This window comes from Schistocerca nitens, chromosome 9 (genome assembly GCF_023898315.1).
Source record: "Schistocerca nitens isolate TAMUIC-IGC-003100 chromosome 9, iqSchNite1.1, whole genome shotgun sequence".
NCBI lineage: Eukaryota > Metazoa > Arthropoda > Insecta > Orthoptera > Acrididae > Schistocerca > Schistocerca nitens.
Genome location: NC_064622.1, coordinates 349,485,928 through 349,509,575, shown reverse-complemented (window position 1 = coordinate 349,509,575; position 23,648 = coordinate 349,485,928). Strand labels below are relative to the sequence as shown.

The 23,648-nt window shown below is 43.2% G+C and overlaps 1 protein-coding gene across 1 annotated transcript in view; it reads right to left on the bottom strand.

Annotated features, from left to right (window-relative positions):
- LOC126203749 (bicaudal D-related protein homolog) overlaps nt 1-23,648 on the bottom strand; it is a 618,301-nt gene that overhangs the window by 27,797 nt on the left and 566,856 nt on the right. The window contains exons 2-4 of the mRNA XM_049938117.1: nt 20,799-21,014; nt 8,343-8,459; nt 3,350-3,496 (exon numbers count right to left, since the gene is read on the bottom strand). Coding sequence (XP_049794074.1) covers nt 3,350-3,496; nt 8,343-8,459; nt 20,799-21,014 — 480 coding nt within the window. The remainder of the gene's footprint in view (nt 1-3,349; nt 3,497-8,342; nt 8,460-20,798; nt 21,015-23,648) is intronic.

The following is a 23,648-nucleotide window of genomic DNA, read 5'->3' as shown; positions in this document are numbered from 1 at the left end:
ACGGATGAGGAAGAACAGCCCAATGAAGTTTTGTGAGGTCCTCTTGGGTGTGCAGACTTGTGTGAGGCCTTGCATTATTTGTGTTGCCACGGACAAGGAGAAGCTCATTTGCATTTTTGTGGTAGTGAACATGCTGAAGCAATTTCTTCGATTTCCTGAGGGCAGCCCAGTAAACTTGATCATTGCACCATTAGTGAAGATATGGAACAGAATATTGTTTTCAGCTTACCAGAAAACTGTCACCATGACTTTACTGACTAAGGGTGCAGCTTTGAACTTTTTATTTTGAGGAGATGTGATGTGGTGCAACTCCACAGATTGTTTCCAGTTTGAAATGATGAACCAACGTTTCACCACCTGTGAAGATGTTCGACAAGAAATTATCACAATCATCCTCTCAACACACAATCAACTTCACACAGATGGTCCTTCGTTGCTCTTTGCAGTCTTCCATTAGGCAGTGAGGAACCCAGTGGGTACACATAATTGAACATCCCAGCTGTTGGACGAGTGTGTCACACTACCAACAGAGATGTCCAGTTGAGCAGCAAGATGTGTGATTACAATCTGTTGATCATCTCGAATGAGATTGTCCACATGTTCCAACATTGCATGAGCCACAGCTTTGTGTTGCCAGCCGGCATGCAGGAGATCGGAGAGATTTGTGTGACCTTGTTGTGATGATGACAGAGGCCTCACCCAATGATTCACTGTGCCTTCGTTCAATGCCGGGTCTCAGAAAACAATCTGCAAGTGCCCATTAATCTCTGTGATGCTATAGTTTTCTGACAAAAGTAACTCAATGACATCTCTCTGCTTGGAACACAGCTCCATTACAGACGTCATTTTGAATGCTACATACGTGGGGGGACCCAAAACAAACCGGATTGTTGTCATAAAAAATGTATTGATGAACCTTTTTACAAAATTACTTCAGTCACCTTCAATATACTCTCCATTAGATGTGATGCACTTGTCAAGTCTCTTTTCCCACTGTTGGAAGCATGTTTGGAACTCTTCAAGTTTGATATTGTCCAATGCCCTTTGTGAAGCTGTTTTTACCGCCTCCACATCATCATAACGCTCCCCTTTTAGCGCTTTATTCATTCGTGGAAATAGGAAAAAGTCGCACATGGCTACGTCCGGTGAATACGGAGCATGGGGAACGACAGACCACCTCTGAGATGCCAAACAGTGGGTCATTCGTAAGGCCGTGTGTGCTGGAGCGCTGTCGTGATGCAGAAACCAGTCACCTGATCGCCAGTTCCGGGCGTTTCCTCCTCACATCCTCTCGCAGACGCCTTAAAACATCCAAGTAAAAGTGCTGGTTAACAGTCTGGCCAGGGGTACGAATTCCCGATGCACAATTCCACAAACATCAAAAAAGACAATGATGATCGTCTTCACATGTGACCTCACTTGCCTTACTTTTTTTAATCTGGGAGAGTTAGGAGTCCTCCACTGGCTTGACGCTTGCTTGGTTTCTGGGTCATACCCGTAACACCAACTCTCATTCCCTGTAATGACTTTGTTCAAGAAGTTTGGATCACGTGCAATCTCTGTTTTCAAGTCCTGACACACATTCATGCGGATGATTTTTTGCTCCTGTGTGAGAAGGCGAGGAACAAATTTAGCAGCAACACGTCTCATATGCAAATCCTCACTCAAAGTCCACTGGCACGAGCTCCAACAGATTCCTGTCTCCGCTGAAATTTGGTCGATCGTTTGGCGACGATCCTCGTTGATCTTTTGGCGGACCTTTTCAATGTTCTCCCCATTTCGCGATGTTGAAGGGCATCCAGAACGAGATCGGTCTTCAACACACATCTCACCACGTTTGAAGCGCCCAGACCACTCAAAAACCTGTGTGCGGCTCATAGTGTCCTCCTGGAAAGCTTCCTGAAGCATTTGGTGTGTCTCCGTTGCAGTTTTTTTAAGCAGGAAACAAAATTTCACACACACTCTTTGTTCTTTTAAAGTTGCCATAACGATGTCGCAGAGGTAAACTGCCAACAGTCAGAGAAACACAATACCACACGTGCACGTTCAGCTCTACTCTGACGCCGTCTGCACAGCTGTTTCATGAAGGTCTGTACCAACACCATCTAGCGTGAGAACCCTGCTCTACGTCTATGAGTGGCAGTGCCCTCAGAGTCCGGTTCCTTTCGGGTCCCCCCTCGTATAGTACTGCCATCTATCGTAACTTGAAGCGGATATATTCCACAATGTTCCACAACAAATCCTCGTTCTGTCAACTAGAACTGGCCTAGTAAAAAATTGTGTTGCATTACTTATTGAACACCCATCATATTAGTGTGTGTTGTGTTCATAGCTCCACGTAGTCAGCGCGTACACAACTTTCCCACTAGAGCGCGCCCTGCTAAGCACAACAGTGCAGGCGCAGCGCTCGTCCGTCTCCGCACTACGAGATGGTGCTGCCTTAGAGACGGACCAAATTCTGCTTCCGCCGATCCACGTATTAATATGTAACACAGCCAATGAGATTGCTGCTAACGTAGAATCTTTTCTCCTCGCGGATCACACTTGCGCTGTGTTACCTGAGTGCGCGAGGTATTATAACGAGTGTACAGACCTCCGGTTAGTCAGTCTGCATTTGTCTGCACCTGTCTGTACCAGTCTACATTAGTCTGTACCAGTCTACAGTCAAGTTTAAAGTCTGCGCCTAATAAGATTATCATATTCCTGTACATAGCCATGAAGATAAATGTATATACACTTTGTCAAGTATCAGAGATATGTAAGAATAAGATTAACGTACCAAGACCAAAGGAACTTCAGATTGTCAATTGTAAACAGCATCCAGAATCAAGTTACGTAATGTCTATGCTTTTTATTATTTTAATAAATGTGTGTGAAAATTAATCAAGTTCTGTTTAAAGTTGGTCACCGTCAGTCTGCTACTCTAAGTGTGCAAGTGGCATTTCTATCGTCTGACCGAACGGCAGAAGATAAACACGCCACGATAAGACCACGAGACATATTGCTGACACTCGCCTACTTCGTTAGAGCGAAAAGTCAAATAATCTGATGGTGTGTGTACCGAAGGTCTTACAGTGTGCACACCACAGTGTGCACACCACAGTGTGCTAGGAGTATTGTGAAACAAAAGTATTGGCCAGTGTTTGTTTGCTATTATGCTGTGCATTGGCATACAGACGTGTACCGTGTGGCATCACTCCACTTGCAAGAAGACTGTAGTGTATGCTGTTACTGTCTCCCCTTCCTATTTTTGTGTGTATAAACAATGGTGCAACCATCGTCTCAGGCCACCAGTTCACTTTGTCAAGTGATATGAAATAAGAGAGTGGTGTATAGATCTGCAACTCACCTGCATCTCCTGGTCGCGCACCTGGTGCTCGAGCAGCACGACACGGTCTGTGGCGTCCTCCAGGGCTGCCCTGATGGCGTCCCGCTCCTCCAGCAGTGTGCGGATGCGCCGCTCCAGGTCGCTCTTCTTCTCTGATAGCAGCTGCACCTGTGACCGTGCTTCGTTATGAGTATATTACGAGGGCAGCCAAATCAGTTTTTACAGAAACAATAAAAAAAACTGTTTTCACCACTGTCAACTGGGACAACTTTGCCATTTTCAACTTTGCCAGTTTTTGAAAATGATTGCACACTGCTCTGCAAAACTGAAGGACGAGCTAGATAAAACAACATATTAACTACTGGGTGCAAATTAATGAAAGAGTGGGAGCATGTTGCCATGGGTCTTCCAGTCAGGCACAGGAAATTGAACATCACAAGGTGTGATGTAAGAGTAACTGTAGTGCCAAATGAGTCCGGCCCTACAACATGGAGGCAGTTGAAGGAAAGGAAAAAGACAATTTGTATCAATCAGAGAACCATTATGGTGCACTGTGGCAGTTTTCTAAATTTTCGTATGGCCTGAAGACAACATATGGATGACTTCACTCAGGGAAGAATGATTGGGAAACTGAAAGGAGGATGAAGTGTGATAAGTGTAACCCTGTAGTATTGTTCATAGCATTGTTTCACGTGCATGGGAAGCATTCCAGACCACAGATACTGCCGCACGAAGGAGAGGAAGTGGTCGACCTTGGTCAGCTACAGCAGCAGATGACTGCAACATTGTGCAATAGGCAAGAAGTGACCACGTTGAACAGGCAGGTGCAATTGCAGTCACATTTTACAGGACTGTGTTGGATGCTATCTCACACTCTACAGTTGCAGGGCGACTGAATGGGGGGTGGTCACTTTGCCTGACGACCAGTATATTATGTTTCGTTGACACCCGCGTATCAGTGACACTGTTTGCGAGAGTGCCAATAGCACAGAGACTGGACCAAAGAGTAGTGGGTTGCAGGCCCTTCTCAGATGAGAGCAGATTGAGTCTGGTTAGTGATTTTGGACTTACTCTCATATGGTGAGAGGTGGGAACAAGTAGTGCATCCAGTAACATTGTCAAACACGATTGTTTTGGTTGTACAGATGTTATTGTGTGGGGGAAGCATAATTTTGCATGAGTGTACTGACCTCCAATTCTTTGAACACTGTACGTTCACTGGTCAATGTTATTGTGACTGTGTACTCCTACCCCGTGTGTGTCTTTTCTGGGATACATTTAGCCCTGATTTTGTTTGCATGGATGACAATGCATGACTGCATTGAACAGTGGAAGAGGAGTAGGTCTTGGAACGAGAGGATATTTGGTGTATTTACTGGCCTGCCCGATCCCCCAACTTAAATCCCACTGAGCACGTGAGGGATGTGTCGGGGATGACGTATTGCAGAACCTCTGCAACGATCAACAAACGTCCAGCAGTTGTCAACTGCGGTACTGGAGCAATGGAAGGCCCTTCCGTAAGAACTCTGTAACAACCTTGTGGCCAGCATGGGAGCATGCTGCAAAAAGCATTTTTGTCTATGGTGATCACTCTCTCCATTAAGAACCATGTCCCGGCATTTATAAAGTCCAAGGAGCCAGCATGGATCTCAGTGACTTCATTATAATTATTGTCTTTGGACAAAAGTGTCAGTCTTTCCGTCTCATTGTACGTATCTTTCAATTATCCTCTGACTATACTGTACAAGTTGCTAATATGTAACGTCCAAGTTCCATTGAACTATGTTACTTCACAGTGTCACATCATACAAAAGTCAGTTTCTTCCTTCAGTTTTACACACCAGCGTGTTTAGCGCTCTGTGAAGTTCCTGACCTAACCAATAGAAGCACCACTGTTCACATCGCACGTAAAATACAGGGTGTTTATAAATGAATATCGGGGTTTTAACGCTTTATAATATTTATTACATTAAACTTAGTTATAAATGATATGTCAAATGAAAGAGCAACTCGAACAGTTTTACCAAGAACCTTATAAATGCTCATTTTGAGCACCATTTGTCACATGGCACACATCAAGTCTATAGCTGAGTTCTTCCCAAACATTGATAAGTGTGTCTTCAGTGATTGTAGCAACAGCTGCTTCAATCCGGTTTCTTAATTCAGGGAGTTCTGCTGATAGTGGAGGCGCACACACATGATCCTTGATGAAGCCCCAAAGGAAAAAATCGCATGGCGTTAGGTCGGGTGAATGTGGAGGCCATGCAAAGCAAGCCCTGTCATTGGGCCCCTTGCGGCCTACCCAGCGCTTGGGTATAGTGAAGTTCAACCAATCGCATACTTTGCTATGCCAGTGAACATTTATAAGGTTCTTGGTAAAACTGTTTGAGTTGTTCTTTCATTTGACATATCATTTATAACTGTAAGTTTAATGTAATAAATATTATAAAGTGTTAAAACCCCGATATTCATTTATAAACACCCTTTACATTTAATAACGCCATTTTGCATTATTTCGGTGTTGTCACCTGTTTACAGTTCTTTATCAGTAGTTTTTTCTTTTAAGTTCGAGGCTTTTTTTGTCTACATGAGTACCTTGCCTACTAATTCATATTTGAGTAAACAATACTTGCTTTGCTTACTAGAGGATACAATTGCCTTTCAGAATTGAGTTATAGATACTTATATCCATATTATGTTTCACATTATTCGGCAGTGTTGTACCATGATACTCAATAGAAACAAGACAATATCGCCAACTACGAATTTTATAATTTTTTCCAGTATTTCTGTTAATCGATTCAGATCACTCATTTCTCATTTTATTTGACATGTTAAAATTTCAAGGTGGATCAGGACCAAGCTGAGAGACCTCGGGTACCATTGTAACAAAATATTGCTCTGCAACTTATGTCTGTGCAGTGTTTAGTAACAAAATGAGCAGTGGAAAAGCAGCTGAAAGATATACTATTCTGCTTGGAACCATTAAGAGACAACAGGGTGCCAGACTGCATTGAATAATGATGAGGAAGAAGAGACCCTCAAACTGGCCCTTGTCAGCACTGTGTAGAAGCAGAGTTCACAGTCTCATCTCTTTGAACAGCTGATGGAGGGAAACGGTTTTATTTCCCTAACATGCCTGATGAAGACTTACTCAATGTGCAAGAAATTATGTACATACTTGGCCTGTACAATGAAATCTAGGGAAGATCTGCCTTTTCTGATAAACATTTCAGAATTTTCTCTGAATTCTAAAGTGCCAATACTTATTTCACAATAAAGGGTACCGGTATTCAAAATTTAAATAATCTCTTCTCTGACGTTGATTGTTTTAACACAGTTTGCAAAGTTGACCTGTTTTGAGGTAACTTACGCATCGCTGTTTGCAAATTTTTAATGTAAAATTATTTTATTTATTTCTCTAGTTTCCAGAGACTGAATCTAGAGGTCAAGCCTAATGATTTATGACCATGTCAAAGCATTTTTTTTTGGGTATCAGTTTATACATCATCTGTAAGAAAGAGAAAAATGTGGCTAAGCTGTTCTTGTTGGCGGTGCAAACCACTTACTGTCTCTAAAAATATTTGTCTTTGCAACTTAAGATGCTTCTGAATGCATTCAGCCAATGCTGGAAACATTAATTTCCACCCATATTGATATGTCAAAGACATGGTTTTAGAAGGCTTTAACAGGCTCTTGGGACAGGTGAAAATCTTTCCCCACTTATTATTTGCGTGACATAAGAGGAAAAATCTAAGTCATTACCGTAGGCAATACATTAGGTTAATATGGGCGATTAAGCATTAATTCGAAGTTTTTCTCCGTCAAATAACTGACTGTTTGACAGGGTCTGTGACAGTTTGGACTGCCGTGATGATGAATGATATGACGTTTTCAATTTTTCCCCTGATTTCACCAATGACTTGTGGCAAACAAGCATTCATTCAGACCTAACTGTATTTCGATCCTTTTAAGCAATGAAGGCCAAGAATTCTGCACTGCTCTCGCTTGTGTGCGGAATTCTGTCGCTGGCTGCCCACTGCTAAAGGAACGGCACACTGGTCTGAGTGGTCCCAAAAAGGACCGAGCAAAGCCGAGGGACGCCAAGTCTAACATCGTACGCATGCAACACATCATGCACACGTGTAGTTTTGCATGACGTGACTGAATCTACTTTAAAGGAATGGTCACCATGTGTCCAGTGTAATCAAATGAACAAGCAACCATTTTCCTTGAGAATGCTTCGTGGGCGAACCAGTTTCATTGGTTTCGGTTCATCTCCAAATACCGAAAAAGCTGGCTGTTAGCTTACTTTTTGGCTCGTGTAAATATGTACATGTTTCGTCTTCTGTTACGATGTTGCACTTCGACGGACGAATTTTTTGAGCATTTTCTTACATCAACTTCTTACGAGTCTGCTGCTTACAGCGCTATATTTTCACCTGGGGGCAAAAAGTGGAACTATTATTTTTCAGCATACTTTGCGAGCGCACCAATTAATGAACATACCTATGATCTTTCAGTGTTCTGCGACGTATGCAGCCCGCACCGCAGCACTCGAAACTCCATCAGTTTAATTATAACCAGGTATAATACAACGAAAAGGACTGCGTGTGTCCACATTGCATTTATCGATTGTGCCTACATTCTTCCGTGTTTCAGTCACCTCATTGAAACTACATATGTACACTTTAATGCTGAATAAGAGAAGAACGTATGAAAACCAGCAACTTCGATTTTGGGAAAAATCGCTCTATAAGTATTGTGTGTTAACGTACATTGTTTCGAGCGAATGTTTAGCATTTCACCAAATTATACCTAATTTATGATTCTTGTGAATCTGATAGTCGTAATTATTTGATAGACGCTATTATTCCTTCTGTGACTTGTGATTCTGCACTCTACTACATAGAAAGGCGCCTTTTAAGCTTGTTGTTAGTTTTGAGATGCCACGAGCGTGGCATTCTGTCCAGTGAACTTTAGCGAATGTAAGTAGTCTCTGAGGAAGGCTTACCTCATCCCTGAGGACCTCGAGGCTGCTGACGTGGTCCTGGAGGCTGGACTTCTTCAGGTTGCACTGGTCTCGCAGGCCCTGTAGTTGTGACGTCAGCTGCTCCTCCGTCCTCGCAGACTGCACCAACACAGTTACACAACTCAGTTAACAGAACGACTCAAACTGCACGGAAATATAAAGGCAAGTAATTTGGAGTTTGCAATAATTTTTTAAGCACGTTATTGCGGATTTTATGAAGGTGACAGTTAACTGCCTACTGCAATTACCAGTGCTTAGTAATTTACGTTTCTAACTGAATGTTCACTGTGTCCGCACGATTTATTTGTCTGCCTTCGTCAACAGTTTGTCCTACAAAAGGTCACCTAAGTTACAGCACATGCGCGCCGCGCGAAATTTTTAATCCCCTCTCGCCCCTTTTACGCCACTGAGAAAGATAAGATGAGAAATAAGAGGATTGATGATACACATGGCAAAATACTGAGAGAGAATGCCTCAAGATGAGAGAAAAAAAGAGTAATAAATTCGACGAACGACGGGAGACAGGACGTGTAGAAATAGTAATTATGATGAATAAGAGGAATGTTTTGTTTTCCATCATCATCCTGGATTAATTTATCAAACCGCAGCGTGATATATATGATCAAAGGGGCGAGGTGATCGCTCTACTGAACCGCAGGCCAGTAACAATCAACTTCTGTCTTTTTCATTCACGATGAAGAAAATAAATAGCTAACAGATATAAAACATTGCCTGGAGAGAGGGTTTAACGTCCAACCTACGACAAGGCCATAACATAATTTCTTATTTAAGTGTCTTGGTCACAGAGTTTTACTAGAACAGAATTGCCGATTTTGGCTACACAATAGCGATCTTCAGAATCTCTCATTCTGCTGTACTGCAACAAGTCATAAGTATGTAACAATGATCTGAATTCGAGGTGTGACACAGTTACATAAGAGACATGCGACCATTTTATACGCATAAACTTCATTTATTCACCTCCACGCCTCCTTTTTTTTCCCTTTAATCGATATTGATATACCTAGCATTCACAGATTATATATACAGCCTGTGTAAATCAAGTGTGTACTACACTTTACTCCTTTCCCTTCCTCTTCCCATTCTTAATTTTAGCCGTACGAACTTTAATCTAGCAGTGCAGCTTAATAAGATTCAGTCTTTTGTAAAATTTTTTAAAGTAATACAACACATTTTCCTGTGGCACGTAACTTTCATCTATTTTCTCCCCCGCCCTCATCCTTCATATTAGATTTCGTCTTTATTTTTGTTGTCTTTGTCTTGTTTTTGCTCTATTGTTACAATTTATTTTATAGTCTTTGCTGTATAACGTCGCCGGCCGCTGCGACCGAGCGGTTCTAGGCGCTTCAGTCCGGAACCGCACGACTGCTACGGTCACAGATTCGAATCCTGCCTCGGGCATGGATGTGTGTGATATGCTTAGGTTATATGTGACTGTAAGCTTTCCCGGCGTAAACGGTTGATGAAGGTTTCTTGGGTCTCCAGCTGGGTGGTAGCGTTGATATCTCGCGACGTTTCGTACTACCCATCTCCGCCAGAAGATGGGTAGTATGGCACTTCCCGAAACGTCGCGAGATATCAACGCTACCACCCGGCTGGAGATCCGAGAAACTTTCATCAACAGTTCTTAGATTAGTTAGGTTTAAGTAGTTCTAAGTTCTAGGGGACTGATGACCTCAGATGTTAAGTCCCATAGTGCTCAGAGCCATTTGAAGCCACTTGTATAACGACCTATTTGATATGCTTTGTTTTTGAATAATTTTACATCTGTATTTGGCTTGTCGAAAGCGTTTTGCACTACCTTGCGCCACTATTCACTCCACCTGGTGGTCATGTTTGTTACATTGTAACATCATAGTTTCTCAGTTGTACTCAGATGGTTCCTGTACATGACACTATTCCATGTGTATAAAGCTCCCTACTCCCTTTGGCATGATTTATGCTTTTCTTAGCTGTTGTCGGTTTTATTATTTGGTAATTACTAAAAATAAAAAATTGGGTTCCTCATGACTTTTGTAACCTTCGTGCAGATATTCTGAAGACGAGTTTTGATTGGTATTATTGTTCCATACTGACGATTTATTGCAGTGCAACAGGAGAGATATGATAGTTATTCTGTTCAAAAATCGATTTTCTCTAATTTTATGTCAAATTCTGTTCACGGTCATAGAAGAAGGGGCACAAGCTGGGATGGAAAAGAACCAATCGGCATTTACCGTAATCGATTTAGCGAAACCGCACAAAACAGATCTGGATGCCTGGTCGGGAATGTGAAACACCGTTAACCAGTGCATCATCCCAGACGATGGAACTTGATCGCTAAAGTAAATTAAGGATTTTTTTACCTAGCGTTTATCTTGCTGTAGAGGTTCAGCTGTTTTCAAGCTCTGATAAATTAATTTTAATTTAATGATCGGGAGCTCTTTCCGTCGCCACAGCAATTGTTAACCGAAGGACGCCGTCTGTCTCTAATTCTTGTAAGCTTTACTCTGAATGTAGCACATTTTCTGAGGCTGGGTCTGGTTGGTTTGGGGAGCTGGGGTCGCAAGCGTGTGAGGGAAGCGTGTTAGGGGATTAAACAGCGATGTCATCATTTCTCCTGCGTGGGATAGTTCACTTGGAATAAATGGCATCAGCTCTAGAAACTGACTGGCTACCATGCTGGGCATTGGGTGATCTTCCTCACATCAGCTGCAGTTCTGTGAAAATTTTTGAGAAGTTGGAGATTAAACTCAGATCTGGGAAGCAAAAGTAACTTCACCGAAAGATTTTAAGATTAAAAAAAAAAAAAAAAAAAAAAAAAAAAAAAAAAAAAAAAAAAGTTCAAATGGCTCTGACAAGGAAACCTCCCCATCGCACCCCCCTCAGATTTAGTTATAAGTTGGCACAGTGGATAGGCCTTGAAACACTGAACACAGATCAATCGAAAAAACAGGAAGAAGTTGTGTGGAACTATGAAAAAAATATGCAAAATATACAAACTGAGTAGTCTAAGTGCAACATATGCATTATCATGGAGAAGGCGCTGGCAGGAGCACCGTGGTCCCGTGGTTAGCGTGAGCAGCTGCGGAACGAGAGATCCTTGGTTCAAGTATTCCCTCAGGTGAAAAGTTTAATTTTTTATTTTCGCAAAGTTATGATCTGTCCGTTCGTTCATTGACGTCTCTGTTCACTGAAATAAGTTTAGTGTCTGTGTTTTGCGACCGCACCGCAAAACCGTGCGATTAGTAGACGAAAGGATGTGCCTCTCCAATGGGAACCGAAAACATTTAATCGCAAGGTCTTACGATTCCTCCACAGGAAAACACGTCTGATATATTCTATAAGACACTGGTGACGGCATGTGCGTCACATGACGCGAATATGTTGTCGACCCGCCAAACTTGTACACTTGGCGAATGGGTAAAAAGATTCTTCTACCTTGCCCGATTTAGGTTTTCTTGTGGATGTGATAATCACTCCCAAAAAAGTGATGAAAACATAAGAGTTTGCCGCATAAACTGCAACAAATGAATGCACCAGTTTCACAGTCGCACAGTTTTCCCTGTGCTCTGTCAAAACATGTTTTTAACGTTTTCAAATTTTTCCGTGTGTAGACCGTCAAATCCTGCATATGTCCAAGCAAATCTGAACATGTCCTGGAATTTTTGAGAGCGAAGTTGATTATGTGTAAGTGCCTGAACTTTCATAATTGTCTGAAATTAAAAAATTAAACTTTTCACTCGAGGAAGACTTGAACCAAGGACCTCTCGTTCCGCAGCTGCTCACGCTAACCACGGGACAACGGTGCTCCTGCCACCTATATTATCCATGATAAGGCACATGTTTCGCTTGGATTACTCAGTTTGTATATTTTGCTTATTTTTTTCATAGTTCCACACAACTTCTTCCTGTTTTCTCGATTGATCTGTGTTCAGTGTTTCAAGGCCTATCCACTGTGCTAACTTATAACTAAATCTGAGGGGGGTGCGATGGGGAGGTTCCCTTGTGAGCACTATGGGAATTAACATCTATGGTCATCAGTCCCCTAGAACTTAGAACTACTTAAACCTAACTAACCTAAGGACAGCACACAACACCCAGTCATCACGAGGCAGAGAAAATCCCTGACCCCGCCGGGAATCGAACCCGGGAACCCGGGCGTGGGAAGCGAGAACGCTACCGCACGACCACGAGCTTTTAAGATTGCAGCATAGGAGAGGAAGAAGTACTGCAATAGCTCGGGGACAATGCTCGCCACCTACAAATTCATAGAACGGTTGTGAGCTACCTAGAGGGAGGGGTGATAGGGGGGGGGGGTGCCGGGAGAGGGATTGCGCAACATTTACCTACAGGAGAGTGCAAAACCACTGAAAACTATACTCAGGCTGGCGAGTGTACCAAACTGATGGTCGCTGAACTACTGGGCAGATTCGATACGGCACTCGTTTACAGCCTTGTCCTGCAAGTCTGTGTGCCTTGTGTTAAGCTACAGGATAAAGTCGCAGGGAAATAAAGTACTTCAACAATAATAATGAAGAAGATATACATGTAATATCATAGTACACTACTAGCCATTAAAATTGCTACACAAGAACAAATGCAGATGGTACACGGGTATTCATAGGACAAATATATTATATTAGAACTGTCACGTGATTACATTTTCACGCAGTTTGGGTGCATAGATCCTGAGAAATCAGTACCCAGAACAACCACCTCTGGCCGTAATAACGGCCTTGATACGCCTGGGCATTGAGTCAGAGCTTGGATGGCGTGTACAGGTACAGCTGCCCATGCAGCTTCAACACGATACCACAGTTCAAGAGTAGTGACTGGCGTATTGTGACGAGCAAGTTGCTCGGCCACCATTTACCAGACGTTTTCAATTGGTGAGAGATCTGGAGAATGTGCTGGCCAGGGCAGCAGTTTTTTCTGTATCCAGAAAGGCCCGTACAGGACCTGCAACATGCGGTCGTGCATTATCCTGCTGAAATGTAGGGTTTCGCAGGTATTGAATGAAGGGTAGAGCCACGGGTCGTAACACATCTGAAATGTAACGTCCACTGTTCAAAGTGCCGTCAGTGCGAACAAGAGGTGACCGAGATGTGTAACCAATGGCACCCGATACCATCACGCCGGGTGATACGCCAGTACGGCGACGACGAATACACGCTTCCAATGTGCGTTCACCGCGATGTCGCCAAACACGGATGCGACCAGCATGATGCTGTAAACAGAACCTGGATTCATCCGAAAAAATTACGTTTTGCCATTCGTGCACCCAGGTTCGTCGTCGAGTACACCATCGCAGGCGCTCCTGTCTGTGATGCAGCGTCAAGGGTAACCGCAGCCATGGTCTCCGAGCTGATAATCCATGCTGCTGCAAACGTCGTCGAACTGTTTGTGCAGATGGTTTTCGTCTTGCAAACGTCCCCATCTGTTGACTCAGGGATCGAGACGTGGTTGAACGATCCGTGACAGCCATGCGGATAAGATGCCTGTCATCTCGACTGCTAGTGATACGAGGCCGTTGGATGCAGCACGGAGTTCTGTATTACCCTCCTGAACCCACAAATTCCATATTCTGCTAACAGTCATTGGATCTCGACCGACGCGAGCAGTAATGTCGCGATACGATAAACCGCAATCGCGATAGGCTACAATCCTACCTTTATCAAAGTCGGAAACGTGATGGTACGCATTTCTCCTCCTTATACGAGGCATCACAACAACGTTTCACCAGGCGACGCCAGTCAGCCGCTGTTTGTGTATGAGAAATCGGCTGGAAACTTTCCTCATGTCAGCACGTTGTAGGTGTCGCCACCGGCGCTAACCTTGTGTGAATGCTCTGAAAAGCTAATCATTTGCATATCACAGCATCTTCTTCCTGTCGGCTAAATTTCGCGTCTGTAGCACGTCATCTTCTTGGTGCAGCATATTTAATGGCCAGTAGTGTATATTTACTGAAGAAAGAAAAGATCAAAAATGTCAAGGTAATGCGTTATAACACGGTAGTGATACCAGAGTGCCTCTATGCAGGTAAATGCCTTCCACTGAATTACAAAGTGCTGAATGTTGAAGGGTTGCAAAACAGAACTGGTGGGAGATGGTCTGACGAAAGAAAAAAAAGAGACAGGGTAAAAAGACTAAATAAGTTGGAGGAGAAGAGGGAGTGGATAGGAACTGAAATCGTCACGTGGTCCCTAGAAGGTCGAAATGGTAGGGGAAAAAGAAAAAAAAGGAGAAGGAAGCTAAGTAGGCGTACAATAATGCCATAAAGCCCTCGGCACACGGGCCGTGCATCCGAACGTTGAGCGTTGAGCGTGCCGAGTTTCTGACGTCATAGCGTGGAATAGCACTTTCGGGAGTCTTTCCGAACGTGCAGAGCAATATCTGGCATGTCAGATATTCTGAGCGTGCGTCTGAGCGCTGACCAATGAGATGGCACACGCCACCTACGTCTCCCTTCAGTACAGACTTGTGAGGCATCATATTGGCATTCATCATCATATTGGCATTCATTTCAAGCCTAGATGTATATATGCCGATTCTGAGCACCAGAAAATTGAGAATTACTGTAAAACCCGTTGTTAGTTGTGTGATTCGTTCCAATAAAATAATGAGAAACATCGTATTCGTGGCAAAATAATTATTGTAACTCTCGTATTATGAGAGTAGGCTATTTGAATGCAGCGACACACTGAAGATACACCCAAAACGCATTGTTCTTGGTACAATTAGTTATAATTAAATTTCAGTTAGTAACATAATTATCTACGATTAACGTTTTTAGCAAGGGCTAACACAATATGATTAAATACATGAAGTGTGTTGTTTGTGTAGCATAATGTGTAGCGTCACTGTCCACTAATGAAGGTCTTAACATTTTGAAATTTTTTTCCTAACATTCGCGTTTTTATTAGGCTCTGATCCTTTATTATTAGTTTAATATAAGTATATGCTATAATATTTGATGTCATGTAAATATACCCGTGGTCTAGGGGTAGCGTCTTTCATTCATAATCAAAACGTCTTCGGTCCCGGGTTCGATCCCCGCCACACTGCCTAAATTTTGATAAATAATCAGCATTGGCGGCCGAACACTTACGGCATAAGAAGTCAGCCTCATTCTGCCAACGGCCTTGTCAAAGAGGGCGGAGGAGCGGATAGAGGTTCAGGGCATTCTCTTGTCCTAGAGGTGGGAAATTGCCCCTAAAGGCGGAAGAATCAGCAATGATCAACGACATGAGGATGCAGAAGGCAATGGAAACCACTGCATTAAAGACACGAAACGTGTATCCACAGGACATGTGGCCTGTAATGGAAGAAGTGTCATGATGATCTCTCCATTGGCAAAAGATTCCGGAATAGTCCCCCATTCGGATCTCCGGGAGGGGACTGCCAAGGGGAAGGTTACCATGAGAAAAAGATTGAATAATCGACGAAAGGATAACGTTCAACGAGTCGGGGCGTGGAATGTCAGAAGCTTGAACGTGGTAGGGAAACTAGAAAATCTGAAAAGGGAAATGCAAAGGCTCAATCTAGATATAGTAGAGGTCAGTGAAGTGAAGTGGAAGGAAGACAAGGATTTCTGGTCAGATGAGTATCGGGTAATATCAACAGCAGCAGAAAATGGTATAAGAGGTGTAGGATTCGTTATGAATAGGAAGGTAGGGCAGAGGGTGTGTTACTGTGAACAGTTCAGTGACCGGGTTGTTCTAATCAGAATCGACAACAGACCAACACCGACAACGATAGTTCAGGTATACATGCTGACGTCGCAAGCTGAAGATGAACAGATAGAGAAAGTGTATGAGGATATTGAAAGGGTAATGCAGTATGTAAAGGGGGACGAAAATCTAATAGTCATGGGCGACTGGAATGCAGTTGTAGGGGAAGGAGTAGAAGAAAAGGTTACAGGAGAATATGGGCTTGGGACAAGGAATGAAAGAGGAGAAAGACTAATTGAGTTCTGTAACAAGTTTCAGCTAGTAATAGCGAATATCCTGTTCAAGAATCACAAGAGGAGAAGGTATACTTGGAAAAGGCCGGGAGATACGGGAAGATTTCAATTAGATTACATCATGGTCAGACAGAGATTCCGAAATCAGATACTGGATTGTAAGGCGTACCCAGGAGCAGATATAGACTCAGATCACAATATAGTAGTGATGAAGAGTATGCTGAAGTTCAAGACATTAGTCAGGAAGAATCAATACGCAAAGAAGTGGGATACGGAAGTACTAAGGAATGACGAGATACGTTTGAAGTTCTCTAACGCTATAGATACAGCAATAAGGAATAGCGCAGTAGGCAGTACAGTTGAAGAGGAATGGACATCTCTAAAAAGGGCCATCACAAAAGTTGGGAAGGAAAACATAGGTACAAAGAAGGTAGCTGCGAAGAAACCATGGGTAACAGAAGAAATACTTCAGTTGATTGATGAAAGGAGGAAGTACAAACATGTTCCGGCAAAACCAGGAATACAGAAATACAAGTCGTTGAGGAATGAAATAAATAGGAAGTGCAGGGAAGCTAAGACGAAATGGCTGCAGGAAAAATGTGAAGACATCGAAAAAGATATGATTGTCAGAAGGACAGACTCAGCATACAGGAAAGTCAAAACAACCTTTGGTGACATTAAAAGCAACGGTGATAACATTAAGAGTGCAACGGGAATTCCACTGTTAAATGCAGAGGAGAGAGCAGATAGGTGGAAAGAATACATTGAAAGCCTCTCTGAGGGTGAAGATTTGTCTGATGTGATAGAAGAAGAAACAGGAGTCGATTTAGAAGAGATAGGGGATCCAGTATCAGAATCGGAATTTGAAAGAGCTTTGGAGGACTTTACGGTAAAATAAGGCAGAAGGGATAGATAACATTCCATCAGAATTTCTAAAATCATTGGGGGAAGTGGCAACAAAACGACTATTCACGTTGGTGTGTAGAATATATGAGTCTGGCGACATACCATCTGACTTTCGGAAAAGCATCATCCACACAATTCCGAAGACGGCAAGAGCTGACAAGTGCGAGAATTATCGCACAATCAGCTTAACAGCACATGCATCGAAGCTGCTTACAGGAATAATATACAGAAGAATGGAAAAGAAAATTGATGGTTGGTTGGTTTTGCGGAAGGAGACCAGACAGCGTGGTCATCGGTCTCATCGGATTAGGGAAGGATGGGGAAGGAAGTCGGCCGTGAACTTTCAGAAGAACCATCCCGGCATTTGCCTGGAGTGATTTAGGGAAATCACGGAAAACCCAGATCAGGATGGCCGGACGCGGGATTGAACCGTCGTCCTCCCGAATGCGAGTCCAGTGTCTAACCACTGCGCCACCTCGCTCGGTTAAGAAAATTGAGAATGCGCTAGGTAACGATCAGTTTGGCTTTAGGAAAAGTAAAGGGACGAGAGAGGCAATTCTGACGTTACGGCTAATAATGGAAGCAAGACTAAAGAAAAATCAGGACACTTTCATAGGATTTGTCGACCTGGAAAAAGCGTTCGACAATACAAAATTTTGCAAGCTGTTCGAGATTCTGAAAAACGTAGGGGTAAGCTATAGGGAGAGACGGGTCATATACAATATGTACAACAACCAAGAGGGAATAATAAGAGTGGACGATCAAGAACGAAGTGCTCGTATTAAGAAGGGTGTAAGACAAGGCTGTAGCCTTTCGCCCCTACTCTTCAATCTGTACATCGAGGAAGCAATGATGGAAATAAAAGAAAGGTTCATGAGTGTAATTAAAATTCAAGGTGAAAGGATATCAATGATACGATTCGCTGATGACATTGCTATCCTGAGTGAAAGTGAAGAACAATTAAATGATCTGCTGAACGGAATGAACAGTCTAATGAGTACACAGTATGGTTTGAGAGTAAATCGGAGAAAGACGAAGGTAATGAGAAGTAGTAGAAATGAGAACAGCGAGAAACTGAAATCAGGATTGATGGTCACGAAGTCAATGAAGTTAAGGAATTCTGCTACCTAGGCAGTAAAATAACCAATGAAGGACGGAGCAAGGAGGACATCAAAAGCAGACTCGCTATGGCAAAAAAGGCATTTCTGGCCAAGAGAAGTCTACTAATATCAAATGCCGGCCTTAATTTGAGGAAGAAATTTCTGAGGATGTACGTCTGGAGTACAGCATTGTATGGTAGTGAAACATGGAGTGTGGGAAAACCGAAACAGAAGAGAATCGAAGCATTTGAGATGTGGTGCTATAGACGAATGTTGAAAATTAGGTGAACTGATAGGGTAAGGAATGAGGAGGTTCTACAAAGAGTCGGAGAGGAAAGGAATATGTGGAAAACACTGATAAGGAGAAGGGACAGGATGACAGGACATCTGCTAAGACATGAGGGAATAACTTCCATGGTACTAGAGGGAGCTGTAGAGGGCAAAAACTGTAGAGGAAGACAGAGATTGGAATACGTCAAGCAAATAATTGAGGACGTAGGTTGCAAGTGCTACTCTGAGATGAAGAGGTTACCACAGGAAAGGAATTCGTGGCGGGCCGCATCAAACCAGTCAGTAGACTGATGACAAAAAAAAAAAAAAAAAAAAAAAAAAAATTATATATATATATATATATATATATATATATATATATATATATATATATATATATATATATAGTTCACTCTTTTTTTGAGATGTGACTTTGTTCGATTGGCTTAATCTACAGGACAGCTTGCGCTACTTGTATAAAGATATTTTGCTCCATTTTCCTTTACGATTAGTAATTCACGTGTTGCAGAGATTCTGCGACTGGGTAGTAACAGTGATCAAGTAAGACTGAACTTGGTGTTTTACTAAAATGTGGGAATGATGAAATAATGTTTATCTTATGCGGAGAAGTATTTGAAATGTGTACCGCACTGTTTGTAATGGAACTTTTATAAGCCTGTGTCATTGTTTGGACATGGTACTTTCCTTTTCGTGGACGATGAAAGAAATGTGCGTTTTAATAGAGCTAATGTGGGAATTTTACGCGCGCCCGTTGAGTAAACAGTGTGATTTACGAACGAGAAACATCCCTCAACTGCCGCTGGAGTGCGTTGCGATCGCGTATACCACGTTCAAGCCCACGTACCGTATGCACGGATCGCATCGTTCCTGAGCGTTCAGCAGCGTGTTGAACTTGGCACGCTCAACGTTAACGTTCGACAGCACGGTCCGTGTGCCGACGGCTTAAGATACGCAAAGGTCAGCACATTCCTCAAACTGGGGAACTATCAAGAATGGGGTTCCACAAGGGTCGGTCTTGGGTCCTTTGTTGTTCTTAATATATATTAATAACTTACCATTCTATATTCATGAAGAGGCAAAGTTAGTTCTCTTTGCTGATGATACAAGTATAGTAATCACACCTGACGAACAAGAATTAACTGATGAAATTGTCAATAATGTCTTTCAGAAAATTACTAAGTGGTTCCTTGTAACTGGACTCTCACTGAATTTTGATAAGACACAGTACATACAGTTCCGTACAGTAAATGGTATGACACTATTAATAAATATAGACCTTAATCAGAAGCATATAGCTAAGGTAGAATATTCAAAATTTTTAAGTGTGTCCATTGATGAGAGATTAAATTGGTAGAAACACATTGATGATCTGCTGAAACGTTTGAGTTTAGCTACTTATGCAATAAGGGTCATTGCAAATTTTGGTGATAAACTTCTTAGTAAATTAGCTTACTACGCCTATTTTCACTCATTGCTTGCATATGGCATCATATTTTGGGGTAATTCATCACTGAGGAATAAAGTATTTATTGCACAAAAGCGTGTAATCAGAATAATAGCTGGAGTCCACCCAAGCTCATCCTGCAGACATTTATTTATGGATCTATGGATATTCACAGTAGCTTCTCAGTATATATACACTCTTATGAAATTTGTTATTAACAACCAAACCCAATTCAAAAGTAATAGCAGTGTGCATAACTACAATACTAGGAGAAAGGATGATCTTCACTATTCAAGATTAAATCTAACTTTGGCACAGAAAGGGGTGAATTATACTGCCACTAAAGTCTTTGGTCACTTACCAAATAATATCAAAAGTCTGACAGATAACCAACAAGTATTTAAGAAGAAATTAAAAGAATTTCTGAATGACAACTCCTTCTACTCCATACAGGAATTTTTAGATATAAATTAAGAAAAAAAAAGAAAAACAAACAAAAAAATTATAAAAAATAAAAAAACAAAAAAGTTGTTATATTAACTTAATTATGTTGTTAAATTAACTTAATTATGTCATGTATTGGAAAATTTGTCTCGTTCCACATCATTACGAAATATAGTATTCATGATCCATGGAACTAGTATTAATCTAATGTAATATAAGGCTCAACGGCGTGGTGCAAGTGTTTGAGCCGCAGACGGGGGGAGACGGGAGCGAGGTATGTGCGCTACCTCCTTGAGCCTGGCGGCGAGGCGCAGGTTCTGCTCGGTGAGCTCCGCGACGAGCGCCGCCTTCTCGCGGTCGGTGCGCCGCAGCTCGGCCTCGCGCTCCGCCAGGTGGCGGGTGGCCGCCTGCAGGTCGGCCTGCAGCTCCAGCAGCCGAGACTCCGCCTCCGACCGCGCAGCCGCCAGCTGGCGCCGCAGCTCGTGCCGGTCCTGCTCCAGCCGCTGCAACAACACACCGACACCTCACTCACCCTTCTGCTCTCTGTGAGGGCGACGCAGAAAACTGACACACAAAATGCGAATATCTCCGCGTAGTGGGGAGGGAAGATGGAAAGGGGGCGGGGCACATCCCCCTTATAACTATCCAAGCCTATCTCATTCTTATTCTTATAAACTAGAGATGGTTCGGTAGTTTTGGAATAGTACGTAAATGACGTAGTAAATCGTATGATTACCGGTAGTATTCATTGCGCTGGTAGGGCAACAAACATAAATGAATGTGTGAAAGAGAACCAGGGAGCCAGTGACTTCTCTCTGTTCGCTGATGACCTTGCTGTTTAGCGCTCTCCACCATAAATCATCCACCATTCTCTCTGTTTTTTGTTTGTTTGTGTCGCACTTAATTAGAACTGCGCATTATTCTTAGTTTTTAGGCAACGGCCTTGCCGCAGTGGATACACCGGTTCCCGTGAGATCACCGAAGCGCTGTCGGGCGTGGTCGGCACTTGGATGGGTGACCGTCCAGGCCGCCATGCGCTCGACCGAATAGTTGCGGCTTCGGTCGTGAATACCATCATAACGATCGCGAGAGCGGTGTGCCTCCTACCCGCATCCTCCACTGAGGAAGACACGGCGGTCGGATGGTCCCGGTAGGCCACTTGTGGACTGAAGACGGAATTAGTTATTGTGTATTTTATATCCTTAATATGTATACATATACTATGTGATCAAAACATACGTTTTCCATATTAGGTGCATTGTGCTGCCACCTATTGCCAGGTGCACCATATCAGCGACCTTAGTAGTCATTAGACATCGCGACAGAGCAGAATGGGGAGCTCCGCGGAACTCACAGACTTAGATCGTGGTCAGGTGATCGGGTGTCACTTGTGTCATACGTCTGCACGCGAGATTTCCGCACTCCTAAACATCCCTACGTTCACTGTTCCCGATGTGATAGTGAAGTGGAAACGTGAAGGGACACGTGCAGCACAAAAGCGAACAGGCCGACCTCTGACTGTCAGAGACCGCCGACAGTTTAAGAGGCTCGTAATGTGTAATAGACAGACATCTATCTTGACTATCACACAGGAATTCCAAACTGCATCAGGATTCAAATGGTTCAAACGGCTCTCAGCACTATGGGACTTAACATCTGAGGTCATCAGTCCCCTATGTAAACCCAACTAACTTAAGGACATCACACACATCCATGCCCGAGGCAGGATTCGAATCTGCGGCCGTAGCGCTTGCGCGGTTCCAGACTGAAGCGCCTAGAACCGCTCGGCCACAGCGGTCGGCTATCAGGATCCACTGCAAGCACTATGAGTTAGGCGGGGGGTGAGAAAACTTGGATTTTATGGTCGACTGGCTGCTCATAAACCACATATCAAGCCCTTAAATATCAAACGACGCATCGCTTGGTGTAAGGAGCGTAAAAATTGGACGACTGCACAGTGGGAAAACGTTGTGTGAAGTGACGAATCACGGTAGACAATGTGGCGATCCGATGGCAGGGTGTGGTTACGGCGAATGCCCAGAGAATGTCATCTGCCAGCGTGTGTAGTGCCAACAGTAAAATTCGGAGGCGGTAGTGTTATGGTGTGGCCGTGTTTTTCATGGAGGGGGCTTGCACCCCTTGTTGTTTTGCGTGGCACTATCACAGCACAGGCCTACACTGATGTTTTAAGCACGTTCTTGCTTCCCACTGTTGAAGAGCAATTCGGGGATGATGATTACATATATCAACACAATCGAGCACCTGTTTACAGCCGCGCTGTTAGAGGCGTCATGTCACTGATTGGGCGGCCGCTCCCGCCGGAGGTTCGAGTTCTCCCTCGGGCATGAGTGTGTGTGGTGTTCTTAGCATAAGTTAGTTTAAGTAGTGTGTAAGTCTAGGGACCAATGACCTCAGCAGTTTGGTCCCTTAGGAATTCACACACATTTGAACAACGTGTTCATAATGCACGGCCTGTGGCGGAGTGATTACACGAAAATAACATCCCTCTAGTGAACAGTTGTTGAGGAGACACTTTTGGTAGTCCCTTGGTTTATCTGGGTGATCAGTTGCTCAACAGTTGAATGTCAATCCACCCATAAACATCCCCACAACTGTTGTTCATCAACGTCATCTACAACCTGTGCTGCACCACAGTTACATCGGCGCCTGTTTCGGATAGCACTATTTTACCATGCCCGGAATAGTTTAACCATGCAGGAGGAACGTGGACAATTTACAAACTTAGCCGTTTCGGAAATGCTCCCATCTTTTGTCCGAAAGCCATTGATCATTCCCTTTTCGACATCAGATAAATCGCTCCGTTTCCGCATTTCGACAACGACTGCACTGTTTTCTGCGCCCCCCTCCCCCAAACACTCTTTCTGTACCCTCCACTGCTAGTGCTGCCACCTACTATCTTCGAGTGGTTATTGCACACTGCTGTCGAACACAGGCAATAGCGACAATGTAAATGGACCATGTAAATGTGATGAGCAGGATGAATTTGTTTTTCTTGCATTGTTTTGAGGAAATGAAAGATCTTGTACATGTTTACCTTGTTAAAAGCTTCTTTCTAGCCATCGAGATAGGTTTCCTAAGACTAATAGGGGTATTAGGATGCTGTCTTTTCCTGCCAT